At 39.9% G+C, this 18,987-nt stretch overlaps 1 protein-coding gene across 6 annotated transcripts in view; it reads right to left on the bottom strand.

Annotated features, from left to right (window-relative positions):
• Positions 1–18,987, bottom strand: part of SIK2 (salt inducible kinase 2) — a 136,284-nt gene that overhangs the window by 21,602 nt on the left and 95,695 nt on the right. For all 6 annotated transcript variants that reach the window (XM_032167348.2, XM_058446666.1, XM_058446662.1 and 3 more), the window contains 4 exons: positions 8,384–8,508; positions 7,818–7,941; positions 5,966–6,186; positions 4,236–4,388 (listed from right to left, as the gene is read on the bottom strand). In XM_032167348.2, coding sequence (XP_032023239.1) covers positions 4,236–4,388; positions 5,966–6,186; positions 7,818–7,941; positions 8,384–8,508 — 623 coding nt within the window. The remainder of the gene's footprint in view (positions 1–4,235; positions 4,389–5,965; positions 6,187–7,817; positions 7,942–8,383; positions 8,509–18,987) is intronic.

Genomic DNA, 18,987 nt, shown 5'->3' with positions numbered 1-18,987 from the left:
CTCTTCACCACTAATGTGGCTATATCTGGAGACAGGGCCTTGAAGAAGGTAATTAAGGTTAAATGAGGTCCTGAGGTTGGGGTCCTGATCCCACAAAGCAGATGTCCTTATAAGAGGAGGGAGAGACACCAGCGATCTTTCTCTCCACACTTGCACAGAGAAAAAAGCCAGTGAAAAGACAGCCAGCTACAAGCCAAGAAGACAGGCCTCACCAGGTAGCAACCCTCATGGCACCCTCATCCTGATTTCCAGCCTCCCGAACTGTGAGAAAATAATTTCCGTTGTTTAAGCCACTAGGTCTGCGGTATTTTGTTATGGCAGCCCTAGCAAACAGGCACAACCTGTTGTGAAGGGCAACCTCTAAACAGTAATTAAAGAATTGGAGGTGATTGTTTCATTCTTGTTTGTTTCCAGCTGATGGAAACTTGCAGTGGAAGGACTGTTAAAAACGAGTGGTTAGGCCAGGTGTGGTGGCTCACTAATTGTGTGACCTTCATCAGGTCCTGCAATCCCAACACTTTGGGAGGCCACGGTAGGAGGATTACTTGAGCCCAGGAGTTCGAGACCACCCTAGGCAACATAGCAAGACCCTATCTTCACAAAAAAATAAAAAAAAAATTAGCTGGGTGTGGTGGCATGCACTTGTGGTCCCAGTTACTTGGGAAGCTGAGGTGGGAGAATCGCCTGAGCCCGGGAGGTTGAGGCTAAAGTGAGCTGTGATTGCCACTGTGCTCTGGCCTTGGTGACGCAGCGAGATCCCATCTCAAAAACAAAACCTCCCCCAAAACCCTGCCAAAACTAGTGGTTAGAATGTGTGAGAAAAAGATATGACATATTTTTTCTAAATAGTCTGAACTCAATTAGATCTAATACTTCCTGCATGTTATACAGCAAACATAAGCACTCCAAATCTAGGATGGGAATCCCACTGTTGTCTAAATAATAATAATGGTACTTTATTATTATTATTTTTTTATGTTTTACTTTTTGGGACAGAACCTCACTGTGTCGCCCAGACTGGAATGCAGTGGTGTGATCTCGGCTCACTGCAACCTCTGTCTCCTGGGTTCAAGCGATTTTCCTGCCTCAGCCTCCTGCATAGCTGGGATTATAGGCACACACTATCATAACTGGCTAATTTTTGTATTTTTAGTAGGATGGTGTTTCACCATGTTGCCCAGGCTGGTCTCAAACTCTTGGGTTCAAGCAAATCGCCTGCCTTGGCCTCCCGAAGTGCCGGGATTACAGGCATGAGCAACCGTGCCCGGCCATAATGGGTATTTTGTAACTAGGCTATGAACTTCTTAAGGGGAGCGACTGTTTCCAGGGTACTTCTGAAGCCACAGTGGCTAGGACTGTGCCTGGCACATCAGTGCTCTATTTGTTTAACTAAACTCCTGGTACAGGTTAACTAATTGTATCTTGGTAGCAATCTAATGAAGTATGTATTGCTGTTCCCATTCTGTATTTAAGGGCACAGGAGTTCAGAGACGCTGACTTGCCCGAAGTCACTCAGCCTGGTGTGGAACCCAAGGTCTGCATGATTCCACAGCTCACGTTATCTTTGTATTGACTGGATCATGTTGTTTCCTCAATATTTTTGCTGCTATATCAAGAAACAAGTGGTTTGCCACTTCTTTAAAAAAAATTAGAACATCAAGGAATTAAAGTGAGAAGGCTTTACTAAAACTTTAGGCACATTTATATCCATAAAAACAGAAGTCTATTTTTTAACAAGTTCAACACTAAAACTCAAAATGTGAAATCTCTGAGAGGAGGGGGCCTGTTGCTCAGCATCCGGAAGGCTCTCAGGCAAGCATGTGAATGAACATTGAAGACTCCATTTGAAGTAGAAGCATTTTCAGTTACACTAAGCAGGTTCCATTGAGATTTGGGTCAATGCATAAAGCAAAAAGGACACAGAGTGCTTGGTAATTAAAAAAATTATCGAACATAAGAAGTCACATTATGTATCTGAACCCTAAGCCAAATTAAATATAATTTGAGATATGCTGGGGAATTTGCTCATAGTCTAGACACGAAAGGATATCGTGTACAATAACACATGCACGTGCTCAGGAACAACTGTTTATATAACCCCTCACCGCTCCCTCACTTGCGTAATGTTTAAGAAGAATAAAGAGACTTGGCAGGGAAAGCCTGCTGGCCCTGGGGGCTTTCCAGCTTCCTATCCTTCTGTCCAGTGGCATTTGCAAAAAGGAAGGAGTTCCACTACATCTTACATGTTTTTCATTTTATCTCCTTCTTTCTCTGTCTTGAAAGCAATACCATTCAACTTTGAAGATTTCCAAGTGCTCAAAGATACTCTAACTCAAGTATCTGGAACTATATCGATACATTATTTTACTTACATCTGTATCAATACTCACATTTTTTTTGTTTGTTTTTTTTGAGACGGAGCCTTGCTCTGTTGCAGGCTGGAGTGCAGTGGCGGGATCTCGGCTCACTGCAACCTCTGCCTCCCAGGTTCAAGCGATTCTCCTGCCTCAGCCTCCCGAGTAGCTGGGACTACAAGTGCGCGCTGCCACACTCGACTAATTTTTGTATTTTTAGCAGAGATGGGGTTTCACCATGTTGGCCCGGATGATCTTGATCTACTGACCTTGTGATGCACCCACCTCGGCCTCCCAAAGTGCTGGGATTACAGGTGTGAGCCACCGCACCCAGCCAATACTCTTATTTTATATATAAAGTATGTGTAACAAAATATACCATTTACCTACTAAAATCAAGAAGATTTAATTCCCTTTTTTAAAACATACTCTGTAGATGCCAATGCAAAATTTTATTATAATCCTGTAAATTTTGTAAAACTGCCAAAGAAATACAAAGTCAAAACTCTTCTGCCCTTTTTTTTGTTTTGAACAAAGTCAGTTACTCACAGAAGCAGACAGGAAAGTCAATGGAGCATACTAACCAACCATTCATCTCAACCTCTACATGGATGATTCTCAAATTTCTAGCCCCGGCCTGTCTCCTCGGATCAAGATCCACATCTTCCTCCTGAGAACTGAGTTAATGCCACCCCTATTTTCTCAGGCTCTGGCTCAAGAACAGAGTCATCTCTAAGTCATGTTGTCCCTTCCTCCCCAACATTTATTTATTACTTTATATAACAAGCACTTACATAGCACTTACTATATGCCAGGCATATAGTATTTCACAAATATTAACTATTTCACAGATATTAACTAATTTAATTGTCATAGCATTCTATTATTATCCCCATTACACACTTAGGAAACCAAGGCACAAAAAGACATTAAGAAACTTAAAATGTCACATAGCAGGAAGTGGCAGAATTTGGGATTTGTTCCAGAGTCCCTGCTTCTAACCACCACACTGAGCTGCCTCTCTGAACCATTGCTAACTTCAGAGTCTACCTCTGAAATGGTTCTTATACTTGCCCCTTCTTTTCTACTTCCAACAGTGCCATATTAGTTTAAGCCTTCGGTATTTCTCATCTCTACTGTAACACTCTCTTAACTGCTCTCTCCAAATTTCTTTTTTTCCCTACCTGACCCATCCTTCATAATGCTACCAGATTAATTAGCTTAAAGCATGGATAGAATTATATCACTTTTTAGCTTAGCAGCCTTCAATAGGTCCTTGCTGCTTCCTGAATTGTAAGTGAACTTTTTACCCTGGCATTCAAAACTCTTCACAATAATGCTTCAACTCACCACTCACCAAGTCCTCCCCATCTGTGAAGATGTGTCTTACATGCCATTTCCCCTGTTCAGATGTGCCCCTCTCTCCCCTGTCCCTGGCTCTGCTACAGCACTCATCTTTCCCTGTTTTGAATGATGGTTGTTTACGATCTTGTCTTATTTCACTTCTATAGCACGATGTCTCTGAGGGCAATGACTGTAGTTAATATATCCTACCCCCAACAGTGCCTAAGAATAGAAGCTCGCACGTGGTAAATCTGCAATAAAAATTTGTTAAATGGAATTGAACATAAAGGCTAGTGACAGTAATTCTTAACATTGTGAATGATGAAAAAGAGAAACACAAACTGTTTGAAATAAAGTTAACCCTTAAAAATGAGAAAGTGCTAAAACATTTGAGAATCTAGTAAATGGCAGGCAGAAACTTTACAGAAAAACGGAGTGTAGAGGATGAAATCCTAACCCTGTGTATAAGATGAAAAATCTGTCAAACATGTGAACAGGCACATGCACAGATAAGTCTCTCAGCTAAGGGGGCATTACCTTGGCAACTGTTTGCTCAGCAATGGTGCTAGGCCGACGCTGGCGACCATCAAGTCTCTGCTCCACTGGGAAACTGCTCCTATGTGATTTCAGGCGCTCCACCAACAAGAAATAAATGGCAGCAAAGTGGTTATAGCTCTTGTTCTGCAAAGACTGAAATAAAAAACAAGTGGTAAAGGCAAAGAACCGTAAAGACCAATGCAATGATCTACACATGCCTAAAAAAAAATGAGGAAAGAAATTGTATGCTCTTAAAAATAGGGTGAAAAACAAAGTGTCTCAAGATGAAAGCTGCTCCAAAATTGTGACTGGAAGGCAGAAAACTTCAAGTCTCTAGTATTAATTATATAAAGGATGATCCCTTTAAATGGGTTTACCAGCCCTTTTACATTAACAAGATCCATTTATTTTTCTCCAGTCAGAGAAAATGCCATCATTGTCTCATGTAGACATTCCCCAGTGCTGCCGTATGGCCCCATCTCATAGCTGTAACGGTGGTGTAAGGTCAGTTAGCAACCTGAGCCCAAGGCTCTAATTCCATGGCTTCAACACAAATCTGAACCACTGAAAACTCTGAAGTGAATGGTTAAAGTATGTGGAGAACTTTCTGATGATTATTTTGGGCTGGAGAATGGCATCTGGATGCTAAATTGAGAGACACTATGTCTCCATTCTTAGGTAATTTTTTCCTCTTGTTTTTGCAGTCCCACCCTCTTAAAACCTTGAAAATAAAGTTGCTTCCCAAATGTTCACATCTCTAGCCTGCCAGCTTTCCCAGATATTGAGGGAACAGAGAAACAACTGCTCCTTTGGCTTCTAATTCCACCTGACAGTCGGCATGGGTGCTGTGCAGGGCACCAGGATGCAGAGCACTCTCAGCAAAAATCACAGGTCAGTGGAATCGCACGCCAAGCTACTGCTCAGGATGCACTTCATGGACAAGTACAGAAAAACATCACTGGGCGCAAAGTGAGCAAAGCAGGAGAATCAATTTGGTTTCACTTATGGCTACGTGGCGGGGGAAAGGCAGCACAGCCTGGAGCCTTGGTCTTTCACGGCAAACAAGGCGGCATTTGATATTCTTTCTTGTTATGTTTCTTCCTCAAGAGCACTGTTTGCTTTTTTACTATCGTAAAGGTATTAGAAATACGTATATCCTACAAGTATGCTAACTATTCGAGGACAGAAATAAAAGCCAAGAGGAATTTTCCAGGTTCATGACCCTTCGCAGTTCTATGACCCCTAATACTTCCAAATCAGGAGCCCACCTGTTTTTGCCTTCTTAGTTTCTCCAGTTCACAATTTAAATCCCCTGGCTTTCTTAAACCTGATACCTACCCTTCTTGTTTCCTGCTTGGCCCTTTGCCTATCTGCACATTTACGTTCCATACAAACTAGTTAAATACCTATGTAAAACTTCATGCTTCATCTTGGAAGAAACTTTCTACCTTGTATTTGTTAAGCTTCCATCTTTGCCTTTTCTGAGTCTTTTATAAATGCCTCCTCTTGAATGCTTTGGCAGATGGGGGCAAAGAAAGGAATATAGACGCTGAATAAAAGCAAATATAAATAGAGTCTGATGTCATCAATAGGGAACACTGAACAGTACGCCTAGGCGCTGGGGATACATGTGCTAAAAGACCAGGATGACAGGTGTGAGCATGAAATTTCAAGCAGCTAAGTGCAGTAGAACCCTGAAATACCTTTAGTCAAATCTCTGATCACTTTACCTCAATGGTTTTCTGCTGATCTATTCCAAGGCTGTGCATCAGTCGCAGAACCTGCTCATTAAACTCCCCGATGGATGGCTCATTTTCTTGCTCTTGTGGATAGAGAATAGGTCTCTGGACAGGAACTTCTATGAGCATCCATTTATGCTCCTTGATTTGGGCTATGGTTAGCCGTTTGGATGGGTCTAGGACCAACATCCTTCGGATAAGGTGCTCGCAATCTATAGAAAACACAATGTTACAAAAGTCACAAGAATCACCTTGCACTTCAGGGTTATTTGCTTGACTCATGTGACTTTGTACAAGGGTGTTAATCTTTGTATCCTCTACTGGAAAGCGGAAGGTCAAATGAATAAATGAATACATGCAGGCTACTTATATTTCTCAAGTTCACATGGTGAACAAATACCTAAGAAAAACTGGAGGGTGTAGGTCTATCAGATTCTGGGCTAAATGAAACTTTCTACTGAATTTCACAACTGAAAATATCTAGAAACAGACTTTGATTTCCACTAAAGAAAAGAAATAAGCCTCATTCCTAGAACAAGCAAATAACAAATCGATCCTCAGTCATATCTAATGCTCATATACTAAGGCTATGTAAGTGAGGCAAAGAGCTCTCCAACGGGCTGCTGCTCTCCTCCACATCACTGTGGCTAAGTGTACATAAAATATTACTTACTTCTGACTACGCCAAGAAAACTGCACTGCTGCAACTTTGAGCACTAGCATATTCTCTGAGCTGACATGATGCTCTTCACTCACACATAAGCTAACCTCCTGTCACTATATGCCAGGCGCTGTGCTAAGTGCTTTACACAGATTATGCTTATTAATTAATTAATTATTATTATTATTATTGGCGACAGGGTCTCAGTCTATTGCCCAGGATGGAGTGCAGTAATGCAATCACAGCTCACTGTAAGCAATCCTTCTGCTTCAGCTTCCTGAGTAGCTAGGACTACAGGTGCATGCCACCACACCTGGTTAATTAAAAAAAGTTTTTTTGTAGAGACAGGGTCTTGCAATATTGTCCAGGCTGGTCTCCAACTCCTGGCCTTAAGAGATCCTCCCGCCTCAGCCTCCCAGACCACTAGAATTACAGGTATAAACCACTGCACCTGACTGACAGATTAATTTAATTAAACCTTACAACATCCGTGGCATAGGAGCTATTGTTATTTCCATTTTATAGATGGGGAGATTGAAGCAGAGAGAGAGGAGATAAAACTTGTGAAAGTCATATGGCCAGTAACCAGTGGACTCAGGATTAAAACCAGGCAGTCTGGTAGTCTGCCTTCACAGTCCATGCTCTTAACTATGAAGAGTTATTATTTCTACTCTTAGTTGAAAGAAAAGAGTTAAGAATGATAACCAAAATGAAACTAAGGGGTAAACTTAACTGCTCTCTAGGTAATAGCTCAATACACGACAGGCAGGGATTATGGCATATCATCTGAATTTAGCAGAGTTTTGCCAGTTGGCTTTTTATTTAATTAAAAAAAATTAATTTTATAAAATCCATTTCATATTGGAGTAAAATGGTTGTGAATCTGTATCTACAAAGGGCTTCGTTAAATCTAAAATAAACCTGGGACATTTATAGACCCAGAATGAATGAGAAGACGTGCTGCTCTTAATCTGGGAAATGCTGTGTGTTCAGTTACAAGTAGAAGGCTGGAACCTGTCTCGCCTACATAAAAGAGGTTGCTTCTTTCTATAGCTTTTAACCTACAGCTCAGTCACTTTATTTGGCACCCAAACTCTTAGAAAAAAAGAAGCTTTTACCTAGGCATTTCACTTGGAGCACTAACAGTGTAAAACACCATTAGTAAGATGAAAAGCTAATTACCTTCTGACATGAAATACGGAATCCGGAATCTTCCTTCCAGAACCCTCTGCCTCAAAATTGGAAGAGTCGGTCCATCAAAGGGCAGAGCTCCACAGACAAGGACGTAAAGAACAACTCCCATACTCTAGGGAAGAAAACAATGCAGAGACTTTTCTACCAAGAGCGTCAACCACTCTTTGTTTTCCTGAACATCCCCAGGGATCTTGAAATCGTATGGACTGAAAAATTCCTGTCTGAATTTAGTATTTTCTCAGAATTTGAAAAAAAATCCAAAACCCTGACTACTACAATAAGTATCTTAAAATAAATACCAAAGAATTTGAATCTGATCATTTTGATTACTACTTAACTTTAAATTACTGCTGATACTAGGATGACAACACCTATCCTTAGAAATTCTTTCCTAGGGATCCATTTCAAGATGCTCTGAGTAATTATAGACCAGTGGATGGGGAAAATATGAAATACTGCTTATGTGTTAAGTACCAGGAGCTTCTAAGATGGGCCAGAGCACCAAGTATTATCATTATAGATGCATTTAATAACACAGCAAAGCAAAGCAGTACCCAGATGTCCAGCTGTGGTCCTTCATACTGCTGCCCTTCAAAGACTTCTGGGGCTGCATAAGGGGGGCTGCCACACCATGTTGCCAGCAGTTCACCACTTTTAAAGAAATTTCCAAAACCGAAATCTATTGGGATGGAAATAAATGTTACTTTCATCTATGCTCTCAAACTATACTGCATTTCTCTGTAATAAATTTTATAATATGCTATATTAACAATATCACTACTATTTACTGTGAGGACTGGGATGGCATCTTATCTTGTGATGTTTCCCTGGCATTAGCACAATGACTAGCAAATAGTAAGTACTCAATGAATGTTGCTGAATGAATGTGTAAATGAATCAAGTTTTATTCCCAAAGAGAGTAAGTGAGAGACTGGAAAAAGACTTTATATCATGTGAAAGAAAATCAGCCTTAAAGTGGATAACCCAACTAGTATTTGATAATCTTAGAATTTCGATTACCCGATGACTGCTAAAGAGCTCTTTATCTTAAATGGTCTATAAGGAAAGAAACAAATGAGTAAAGCTCTAAGACATTCACCTAAACACAAATGAGTGACTGGCTGCCATTACCCCAGATATATAACCCTTGAAGGCAACTGAGTGCAGTGTTTCCTAAGTAACAACCCTCTAAGTCTTGGTCCACATATCTTGTTTTAGGCAGATAACCATCTGAATAGCTCATTAACATATGATGGCCACATAGCCCAGCCACAAGCTACCTATCACCATCACTTATTTACTAATTTATGGATCACAGTGGCATTATAGTTCAAAACAGTTAATGGCCTTCTCCTTATGATCTTAGCCATACTGACTCTACAGTTTTGATACAGAGAATGCACTCCGGAAACACTACTTAGATGCCTTCAATATGCATTTAAAAATTTAGTAAGTATTGTTATAAATGCAAGTTTATACACTTTTGCTAAGCCTTTATAGTCTCATGTTCTTACCGAAGAAACAAATACCTATTATCTTGTTAAGTTATACTCATGCTGTCTTATGTTGCTACATACTCCTGGCTGAAGAGCCTGTCTCAGTGACAGGAACTGGCTCTCCACCCAGCTGGAGTGCAGCATTGCACGCACAGTGAGCTTTAAGAGATGGCTCAAGAAAGACTGGATCAAGTCTCCACTGCCAGACAGATTGACTGGCTTTGTGACTTTGGATCAGTCTTTGTGAGCCTTAGTTTCTCCATCTGTAAAGTGAAAATGACAAATATACCTAGTCAGCAGGTTGCTGTAAAGGCCCAATGTGTTAAAATAAGCTCACTCCTTTCATACCTTGAGACCATACATACATGTGCACCTTAGGCAATGCATTCCCTTAGCTTGCTAACATAAAAACTAGCGGCAAGCAGTAGTAACAGTAATAACGATAACAATCCCCATTATTACAGCTTCATGGAAGAGTATAACCTATGAAGTTATGAGAACTACAGCTGATTATCAGTTTTATCACTTTCAAGCTTCAAGTCCTCTGGGAAAGTTATTTTTTCCATATCTATAAATGTAGGGATAATCCACCTACCCAGATAGGATGCTGTGAGGCTTAAATGAGATTAAGAGTGTAAAATGCCAGAGCATACTAGACGTGAAAGGTCAGCTCTCTTCCTCCTGTGAAACCATTACCACCAACTGTTGCCTTTCAGAGAAAAAGGTCCCAAAAAAGTAGATACGAGGGGTAGAAAAAGTTTAGAGGGAGATTAAAGGTTTAGGAGAGAAAAGAGGGTACATCTAGGGAAAGAGCTTCAGATACCGTCTAAACCTGGTGAACAACACTGTGGTCTGCCTTTGGTATCCAGGAGTGTGAGGCAAAGTGGGTGCCAGGGAGAAGTTCTCTCTTTACAGTGTAACCTCAGCTCAGCTCCACAGTCCACTTTCCAAAATGACCGTCAGAAAGGCCTTATCTTCACAATACCACCTCTATGACTAACCACTCCTAGAACATCATATCCCATATGGACACATACAGATATATATATTTCTAATTTTCTAGAAAAACTATACTCTCAAATGAGTCAAGGACTAGATGTTCCCATGAGTCAAAAACTAGATGTTCTCATGAGTCAAGGACTAGATGTTAAATGAGTCAAGGACTATGTTCAAATGTTAATTTCACTCACAGGATAAAGCAGCAAAAGAAGCTCTCGGATATGTGTTCAGAGATCCTGAAATACATACAATAATTGCTGCACTTTAAACCATAATCACAGGATGAGTTTTAGTGCCTGTAAATTGAGGATACTCTCCAAATAGCATTGGTAAGGTTGTTTTTCTTTCTTTTTTTTTTTTGAGACAAGGTCTTGCTCTGTTGCCCAGGCTAAAGTGCAATGACACGATCTCAGCTAACTGCAGTCCTCGCACCTCAACCTCCTGAGTAGCACAGGTGTGCTCCACCACACCCGGCTAATTTTTGTATTTTTTGTAGAGACGGGGACTCGCCATGTTTCCCAGGCTGGTCTCCAACTCCTGGGCTGAAGCAATCCACCTGCCATGGCCTCCCAAAGTGCTGGGATTACCGGTATGAGCTACCACCTGGCCCGTTGGTAAGTTTTAATGTCTCCAGGAGCCCTTATAGAGCCACTTCATTCTGAACTTCCCCACAGCTGGTGAAATAAACGCAAAGGAGTGAATGGGACAGAGGCCTGTGAAGAAGGTGGCCTGGCCTCTTTATTGCCTTAGGCTCTCATGGTACACTTCACAGGCAAGAGAACAAGAGCTAGGAACGCTTCTCTGGACCCGTGGTAGGCCAGTTTCAACCTCTGCTTTACAAATCTAGCACACAGAAAGCTTCCTGTTCACTTACAAGAGGAGTGGTACTAAGTAGTTATTTCTATTTTCGGTAGGTAATATGAATATAGAAACTTGGGTCTATAGGAATATTAAAAGAAACACTGAAAGACAGGCTCACTAAGCTGTTACAATATTACATGTGCTGAGGTCTTCTCTAACCTTGTCAAAGCACTTCAAATGTTATATTTATATATTTTTTTGAGACTGGTCTTGCTCCATTGCCCAGGCTGGAGGGCAGTGGTGTGAATCACAGCTCACTGTAGCCTTCATCTCCCAGGCTCAAGTGATCTTTTTGCCTCAGCCTTCCAAGTAGCTGGGACAATAGACTCACGCCACCATGCCTGGCTAATTTTTTTTTCTTTTGGTAGAGACAAGGTCTCACTATGTTGTGTAGGCTAGTCTTAAACTCCTAGGCTCAAGTGACCCTCCTGCCTCAGTCCCCAAAGTGCTAAGGCTACAGGTGTGAGCCACTGCCCTCTGCCAAACACTGTATTTGTAATCATCTGAAGAATGGGTTAAGGAAGACTTTGGTGTTAGGCAGATTGGGGATCAAATCCTGGGTTTTCTATTAGCTATGTAATCTTGGACAAATTACTTAACTTCTTGGAGCCTTGGTTTCCTCATCTGAAAAATAGGGACAATACTTACATTTCATAAAGTAGTTGTATTAATAGAAATAGATGTATTGCGATTGAAACATAGTAGGTAGTCAATAAACAGAAGCTATCATTGCTATTATTATTTATTATTTTACTTATCTATCCCATCAGACTAAGTTCCTTGGGAGCAGGGAATGGGGGACAACAGTCTGTACTCCCAGCTCTCAGCATATCATCTGCAGACAACAGCTGTTTGATAAAGATTTGCTAAATGAATATGTTGTTCCTACCTCTTAAAAGTGCTTTACTATGTGACAGGAGCTGACTTAAACTCTCTGAAGATAATTTCTTCTTAGCTCTATGAAGTATCCTTATTTTAGGAGAAAGTGAGGGTATAAAGTTAAGTATTTTGCCAGAGGTTATACAGCTAGCTACTAAGTTGCAGCAGTGGAATAGAAACCAAGTTTAACTACTTCGAGCCTTCATTGTTAACCACCAACTTTATGTGTTTCACTGGCATGTCAAAAATAGTTATTTTTGAAGAAGTTAATAATTGTCAGGGTTAAAAAGTGGCAGCAAAAGGCACTTAAAAATAAGAGACTTTTAATTTGTTCACAGGAATCTGGATAACTTGCTTCACCCAGTCTGCAGCTTTCTGCCTAAATGCATATAGTGAAGTGGGAGGTGAGTAGGGGGGGAATGAAATGTGAAAATGCAGGATTTATTTCTTACTGCCATTTATTCAAATGAAATGGACTATATTCATGCTTCATCATACTAACCACATTCATTCATTCCTTCATTAAACATCAGCATTCCATACACATGTCAACCACTGTACAAACACAGAAGTCTTGCAACAACACAAAATAGTAAGACTCCACATCATCATCTGACTTTTGAAAAGCATTATGAAAACAATCACTTGGGCATTCGTCTCTCTCTCTACCAGACTCAGATCCAGCCTAGCCCTGCTAGAAAGCAAACATCTTTCTAGTTTAATATCTTCTCTAATTCTGATATGCAAGTTAATACCTAAAACTATGGCTATGTTCCTCAGATATTCTGCTTGCTATTATAAACAAAACATTTATGCCATGCCATGTGGCTTCATTTTGACTTTTTTAAACTTTTAATTTTGAAATACTTTTAGATTTACAGAAGAGTTGCAACAGTAAATTCAGAATTCCCCATACCCTTCACCCAGCTTCCTCTAATGTTAACATTTTACATACCTACAGTATAATTATCAAAACTAAGCTTCAATTATCAAAACACTGATTCACTACTATTAATTAAGCTACAGACTTAACATTTCATGAGTTTTGTCACGTGTTCCTTTTCAGTTCAGGGATTCCACAATGCATTTAGCCTCATGACTCCTTAGTCTTCTCCAATTTGTATTCATATTCTCTCACCTGGGTTCTATATGGCCTGAAATATTTATAGAAGAGGATTCAGGGTAGAGTCTTTAATTACAGATTAGTTATTGACTGTCATGAAAATCAACTAGGCCTCAAAAGCTGAGTCCTCTATCTCTTACTTAATTAACCAGCAACAGCAGACCAAGGATATATCTGAACACAGCCCTAGAGCTGCTATTATTGTTTTCTGCTCTATAATTTGAAAGTTGACTGACTGACCTATATGGTCCTAACAAAAAACATTATCACTGTCATCACTAAATTATATAAATTATCAGTGCCCAAACATCATTAGCAAAGGCACAATGTTTTAGGAATACGAGGGTCTTGCATGGAGTAAATAAGCTGACTCTGATGATTGTTGTCTAATGGGAACCAAATACAAAATGGAGAATTCTGTTTGTTGGAATGAAATAATGAAATAAATCAAATACTAACATGCATATAAATCACCTGGGGAAATTGCTAAAGTGCGGATTCTGACTCAGTACATTTAGGGATGGGCCTCAGATTCTGCATGTGTAACAAGCTCTGAAGTGACGCTCATGCTGCTGGTCTCCAGACCACTCTTTCACTAGCCAGAAAACAGAATGCAACAGAGGCGGTGAAAAATATACAGAAGATTTAAACAGTTTGTCAATGTTTACTGTTGCAAAAGATTACACTTGCTAAATACTTTTAGGTTTTTTATTTAAATAGGAGACTAAGTAAGAAAATCGTTAGGTTAAACTGTCCTTTTTTTTAAAAAAAAAAGGAAAAAAGCACACAAAACAATTGAAAACCAATCTTCAAGCTAAGGAAAAGTAAATGATTTCTAGGAATCAACACCACTGAGGCAATTTTTAATCTCCAGCAGTGTGTTACAATGTCTAATTTATAATTTAAAAAATCCTCCTACAGAGCAGCAGCTGGCTTTAGGGTTAAATTTATCCTTGTTTCTAAAATTGCCAGTAGAATTCAGCTACCCAGCCTCGATGAAGAGTTACACATCCTTTGTAATTATAATAGGAGTGAAGAAGACAATTATGAGGAAATGAAAGCTGACAAATGAAAGGTGGAGAGTGACAGAGATGAAGCTGACCCATTGCACAAACTGAATGTGGATCAGCCAACACTGACGTCAATGCATACTTAGTTGCCCACCAGCAAGAAAAGGTCAGTTGCACAGTTCATTTCCAAACATCAGTCACTCTCCCATCTGACAGGAGGGAAGGGAACAATAATCACAGTTGAGATGAAATGTGATCCTGCTGACCAGTGTAAGACATCTATTTGTCCAGTCAGAGAGTTCAATGAGCTAAGAAGTAAATAAATAATCTTCCTCGGCTTAAATGAAGGGGAAGGGAAATGAAGAGGGAAAAAAAAATCAAATCAAACCAAACCCTTTGAGCCATCTTCCATATTCCCAGCTTACTGTGGAATGCTAAGTAGGACTTAAGGATACAAAGTTTCATTGTGCTTTTTGATGTAAAGCTCTTTTTACTTTTTACATAATGCTAGTGGCAGGAGGATAACAAATGGAAGACTTAGAATAAATATTTTCCCAATAAAAATAAAATACTTAAAAATTTTTTAAAAATATTTTTTCTATCTTTGCCTCTCCTACCCTTTTCAGTTCTAGGGGACGAATCTGAAATCATATATACAGAAACCTTGACTCAAGGTCATCTAGTAAGTAGGAAGGTTGCTAGAAGCAATGATGGGCCACTGCCTCAAATCAGAAAGGAAGCATTCCTCTTGGGCTAAAGACAAGTGACTCGTGATGTACAGGTCAGATTAATCAGGCTAATTATACAATACTAATTATATTTAAGGTCTCTCTCAGCAAAAAATTAAATTGCATCAACCAGAGACAATTGAGAATATGTGAAAAACTTTCCTTCATCCTAAAAGATTTGTTATTAATAAGGCTTTAAAGCCTTAGTTAATTAAAAAAACATGCTGAGAGGGTTATATGGCTATTAAAATTTTAAGGCCTTGTTTTCACAGGGAATCAATTATACATTGAATACAAATAATAGCTACCTTGTATTGAGTGTTTACATGGTGCCAGGAGCTTTATCTAACAATTTATTTAACAAACAGTTAACTAGCACTATGTGCTGGGCACTGTTCTAAGTACCCTACAAATATTAACTCAAGTAATAATCACTATGAGATATGAACTTTTATCACTCTCCCTTTACAGATAAGGAAACTGAGAAGAGAGAAGTCAGGAAACGTGGTCAAGGTCACAAAGCTAGTAAGTGGCAGAGACAGGATTCAAACTCAGGTATCCTGACTATACAGCCCATACTCTGACCTAATACCCTACATCACCTCCCTGTCTCCAATATTATCACCAATCCCTATAATCTGTTCCTGAAAAACAGATTTGTATTTAATAGATATGGAAACCCAGGCCTAGAGAGTGTAAATAATCGGCCCAAGGTCATAGCTACTAAGTGGCACAGCCAGAATTTGCACGAGCACTGCTACTCAACTCAGTACTCTACATGAAGCCCTGTTTGACGTGTGATTAATTCATAGATTTTTATCCTTATTTAAGTATTTATTATAAACATTTTAGATTGGGAAATTTGGAGAATAAAACTAAATATTCTTCATCTATTTATTCTCAACTTAATGCCTGACCAGCCAGGGCCAAAACAGCTAGGTGGAAATAGTACTGCAATTACTAAAACTACTGAAAGCCAGTATCGCTTTGCATTCAGCCTCTTACTGTGAATGTCCTCACACTCACTTTTTACAAAGGTCGCAGGTCTCATGGTTGAGGCAATGAGCACACACTGGTGTGGGTGAATCCATGGCTCATTCGTGACTCAAGTTTTTTTTTTTTTTTTTTTTGAGACGGAGTCTCACTCTGTCACCAGGCTGGAGTGCAGTGGTGCGATCTCGGCTCACTGCAACCTCTGACTCTCTGGTTCAAGCGATTCTTCTGCCTCAGCCTCCTGAGTAGCTGGGATTACAGGCATGCACCATCATGCCCAGCTAATTTTTGTATTTTTAGTAGAGACGGGGTTTCACCATGTTGGCCAGGATGGTCTCGAAATCCTGTCCTCGTGATCCGCCCGCCTTGGCCCCCGCAAAGTGCTGGGATTACAGGCGTGAGCCACTGCGCCCGGCCTGTCTCAAGTTTTTACCCACGGGGAAAACATAACCTGGAAACTGATCTCAAAGCCATGTTTCTGTTATTTATTAAAAGGAACCATGTTTGATACTTCTATTCCATTTTGTTTTATAAACTTGAAAATATTTTAATTTAAACCTAGTTTTGGTTTGTGCTTCTCTTCAATTTCAATATACAAGATGGCTAAAACAGTTCATTTATTCAGCTTATTTTGCAATTAAAGAGATTTTCATAAGCCAAAAAACAAAACCCAGAAAAAAGTATAATTTGAGGGAATAACTTTGTAAGGGTTCTTGTAATTTCTTCCCATGGAGCCCTATTTTTCCCATGTGTTAGATTCCATTAAGATTTAAGAGTTCTCAGAGATAAGAAGACGATCCTTAAAGAAAATCAGGGCCATCAAGAAGTTATAAAATCTACAGATAAAAATAAATATCCTGGAGAAATTCTTTAAAGACACTGGAATCCATCTAAACATTTCATGGCATGTGAATGATCTGGCCCATGCCTACCTCTCCTGGCTTTTTTCCTATCATTCTCACTGGCTAATACCTGCAGTTTCCTTACCACTCCAATTCACTCTGGCCTCTCAGCCTTTGCATGTGCGGATCCACCTGCTTGAGGCAGATACCCCAGCCTCAGTCTCTATATCTCTCTCTCCCTCTCTCCTTTGTGTTTTTTTTTTTTTTTTTTTGAGACTGAGTCTCGCTCTGTTGCCTAGGCTGGAGTGCAGTGGTGGGATCTCAGCTCACTGCAACCTCCGCCTCCTGGGTTCAAGCAATTCTCCTGCCTCAGCCTCCCGAGTAGCTGGGACTACAGGCGCACGCTGCCATTCCTGGCTAATTTTTTGTATTTTAGTAGAGACAAGGTTTCACCATGTTGCCTAGGCTGGTCTCGAACTCCTGAGCTCAGGCAATCTGCCCGCCTTGGCCTCCCAAAGTGCTGGGATTACAGGCATAAGCCACTGTGCCTGGCCTCTTCCTCTTTCTTTCTCTGTCTCCCCCATCCCCAATCCTGCCACAAATACCTTCTTGTTAATCAAGTGTTAGCTAATAATTTTCCTGATTCTTCCAGACAGAGTTAGTCTTTCTCCTAGCCTCATGGCCCTGAAAACAATGATCTTTTTGTGTTATATTAACTTAAAGGTCTGGTTCTTATTTGATTAACTCCTTGAGGTAAGAGCAGAGTTAAGCTTTTTGTCACTGCTGCTGTTTTTGTCTTGAAATGTATGAATCTCCAGGACTTAGTCTAAGAGCAGAGTAGAAGCTTAATAAACATTTACTAAAATTTTTGAGGATAGTGGAGATGACAGAGAATTAAGTGTGGGCAAGAAAATTTGAGTGCTTAGATATTCTCTGTGAGTGTGTGTGTGTGTGTGTGTGTGTGTGTCTGCTTGTAATGAATGGAAGCAGGGACACTAAATGTACAACCATAGAATGATGGACCCCAAAATTCAATTAGTGAGTACCCCTTTAGGAAGAAGTGACACAGAATGCGTGTAGTGGGAGAAGGACAGATACTGTGGTCAGAGAGACCTAGGTTTGATCCAGGTCTGCCACTTATCTGTGTCACCTCGGCTAATTGTTCAATCTCTTTGCATCTCAGCTTTCTCATCTAGTAACTGGCAATAGCTAAGCGGCTCCCAAGATTGCTGTGAAGATGAAGTAAGTATCTAGCAGAATACCTGAAAACAGTGAGGGCTCAATTAAATGTGAGTCATCACACTGTCTTCACCAGAGAGAACAACTTCACCAATCTGAATTTTTACCTGACTTCTATATAATTAGAAGGACTTGAAGATTAGATACTAAAAAACAAAAATAAAAACCAAAAAGACAAAACAAAAACCTAAGATATCACACAATGACATCAGAAACACTGATTTGACCCACCTATATTTTATGCCAGAATTATAATAGACATACTATAGCCAGGCAAAACTTGGTTATAATGTCAAAGCAATATTCTGTGTTTTTTTGTTTGCAAGTTTCTTTGGTGTCTTACTTTGACATTTTCTTTTGAGATGTTAGTGACAGCACTTTGTAATTCCTACAGCATATGATTTACACACCTATAACCTTTCTCTGCTGAAAAAAACTCCTAGAACACATGTGCACGTATGTTTCTTGTAGCACTATTTACAATAGCAAAGACTTGGAACCAACCCAAATGCCTGTCAATGATAGACTGGATACAGCAAATGTGGCACATATACACAATGGAATACTATGCAGCCGTAAAAAAGAATGAGTTCATGTCCTTTGCAGGGACATGGATGAAGCTGGAAACCATCATTCTCAGCAAACTAAAGGAATAGAAAACCAAACACCACATGTTCTCACTCATAAGTGGGAGTTGAACAATGAGAACACATGGACACAGGGAGGGGAACATCACACACGGGGGCCTCTTGGGGGATGAGGGGAAGTGGGGAGGGAGAGCCTTAGGACAAATACCTAATGCATGCAGGGCTTAAAACCTACATGACGAGTTGATAGGTGCAGCAAACCACCATGGCACATGTATACCTATGTAACAAACCTGCACATTCAGCACATGTGTCCCAGAACTCACAGTAAAAAAAAAAAAAAAAAAAAAAAAAAAAAAAAAAAAAAAAAAAAAAAAAAAAAAAAAAAAGAAAATTAAAAA

This window comes from Hylobates moloch, unplaced genomic scaffold (assembly GCF_009828535.3).
Source record: "Hylobates moloch isolate HMO894 unplaced genomic scaffold, HMol_V3 SCAFFOLD_11, whole genome shotgun sequence".
NCBI lineage: Eukaryota > Metazoa > Chordata > Mammalia > Primates > Hylobatidae > Hylobates > Hylobates moloch.
Note: the sequence above shows the minus strand (reverse complement) of the source record. Positions and strands in the feature narration are given on the sequence as shown.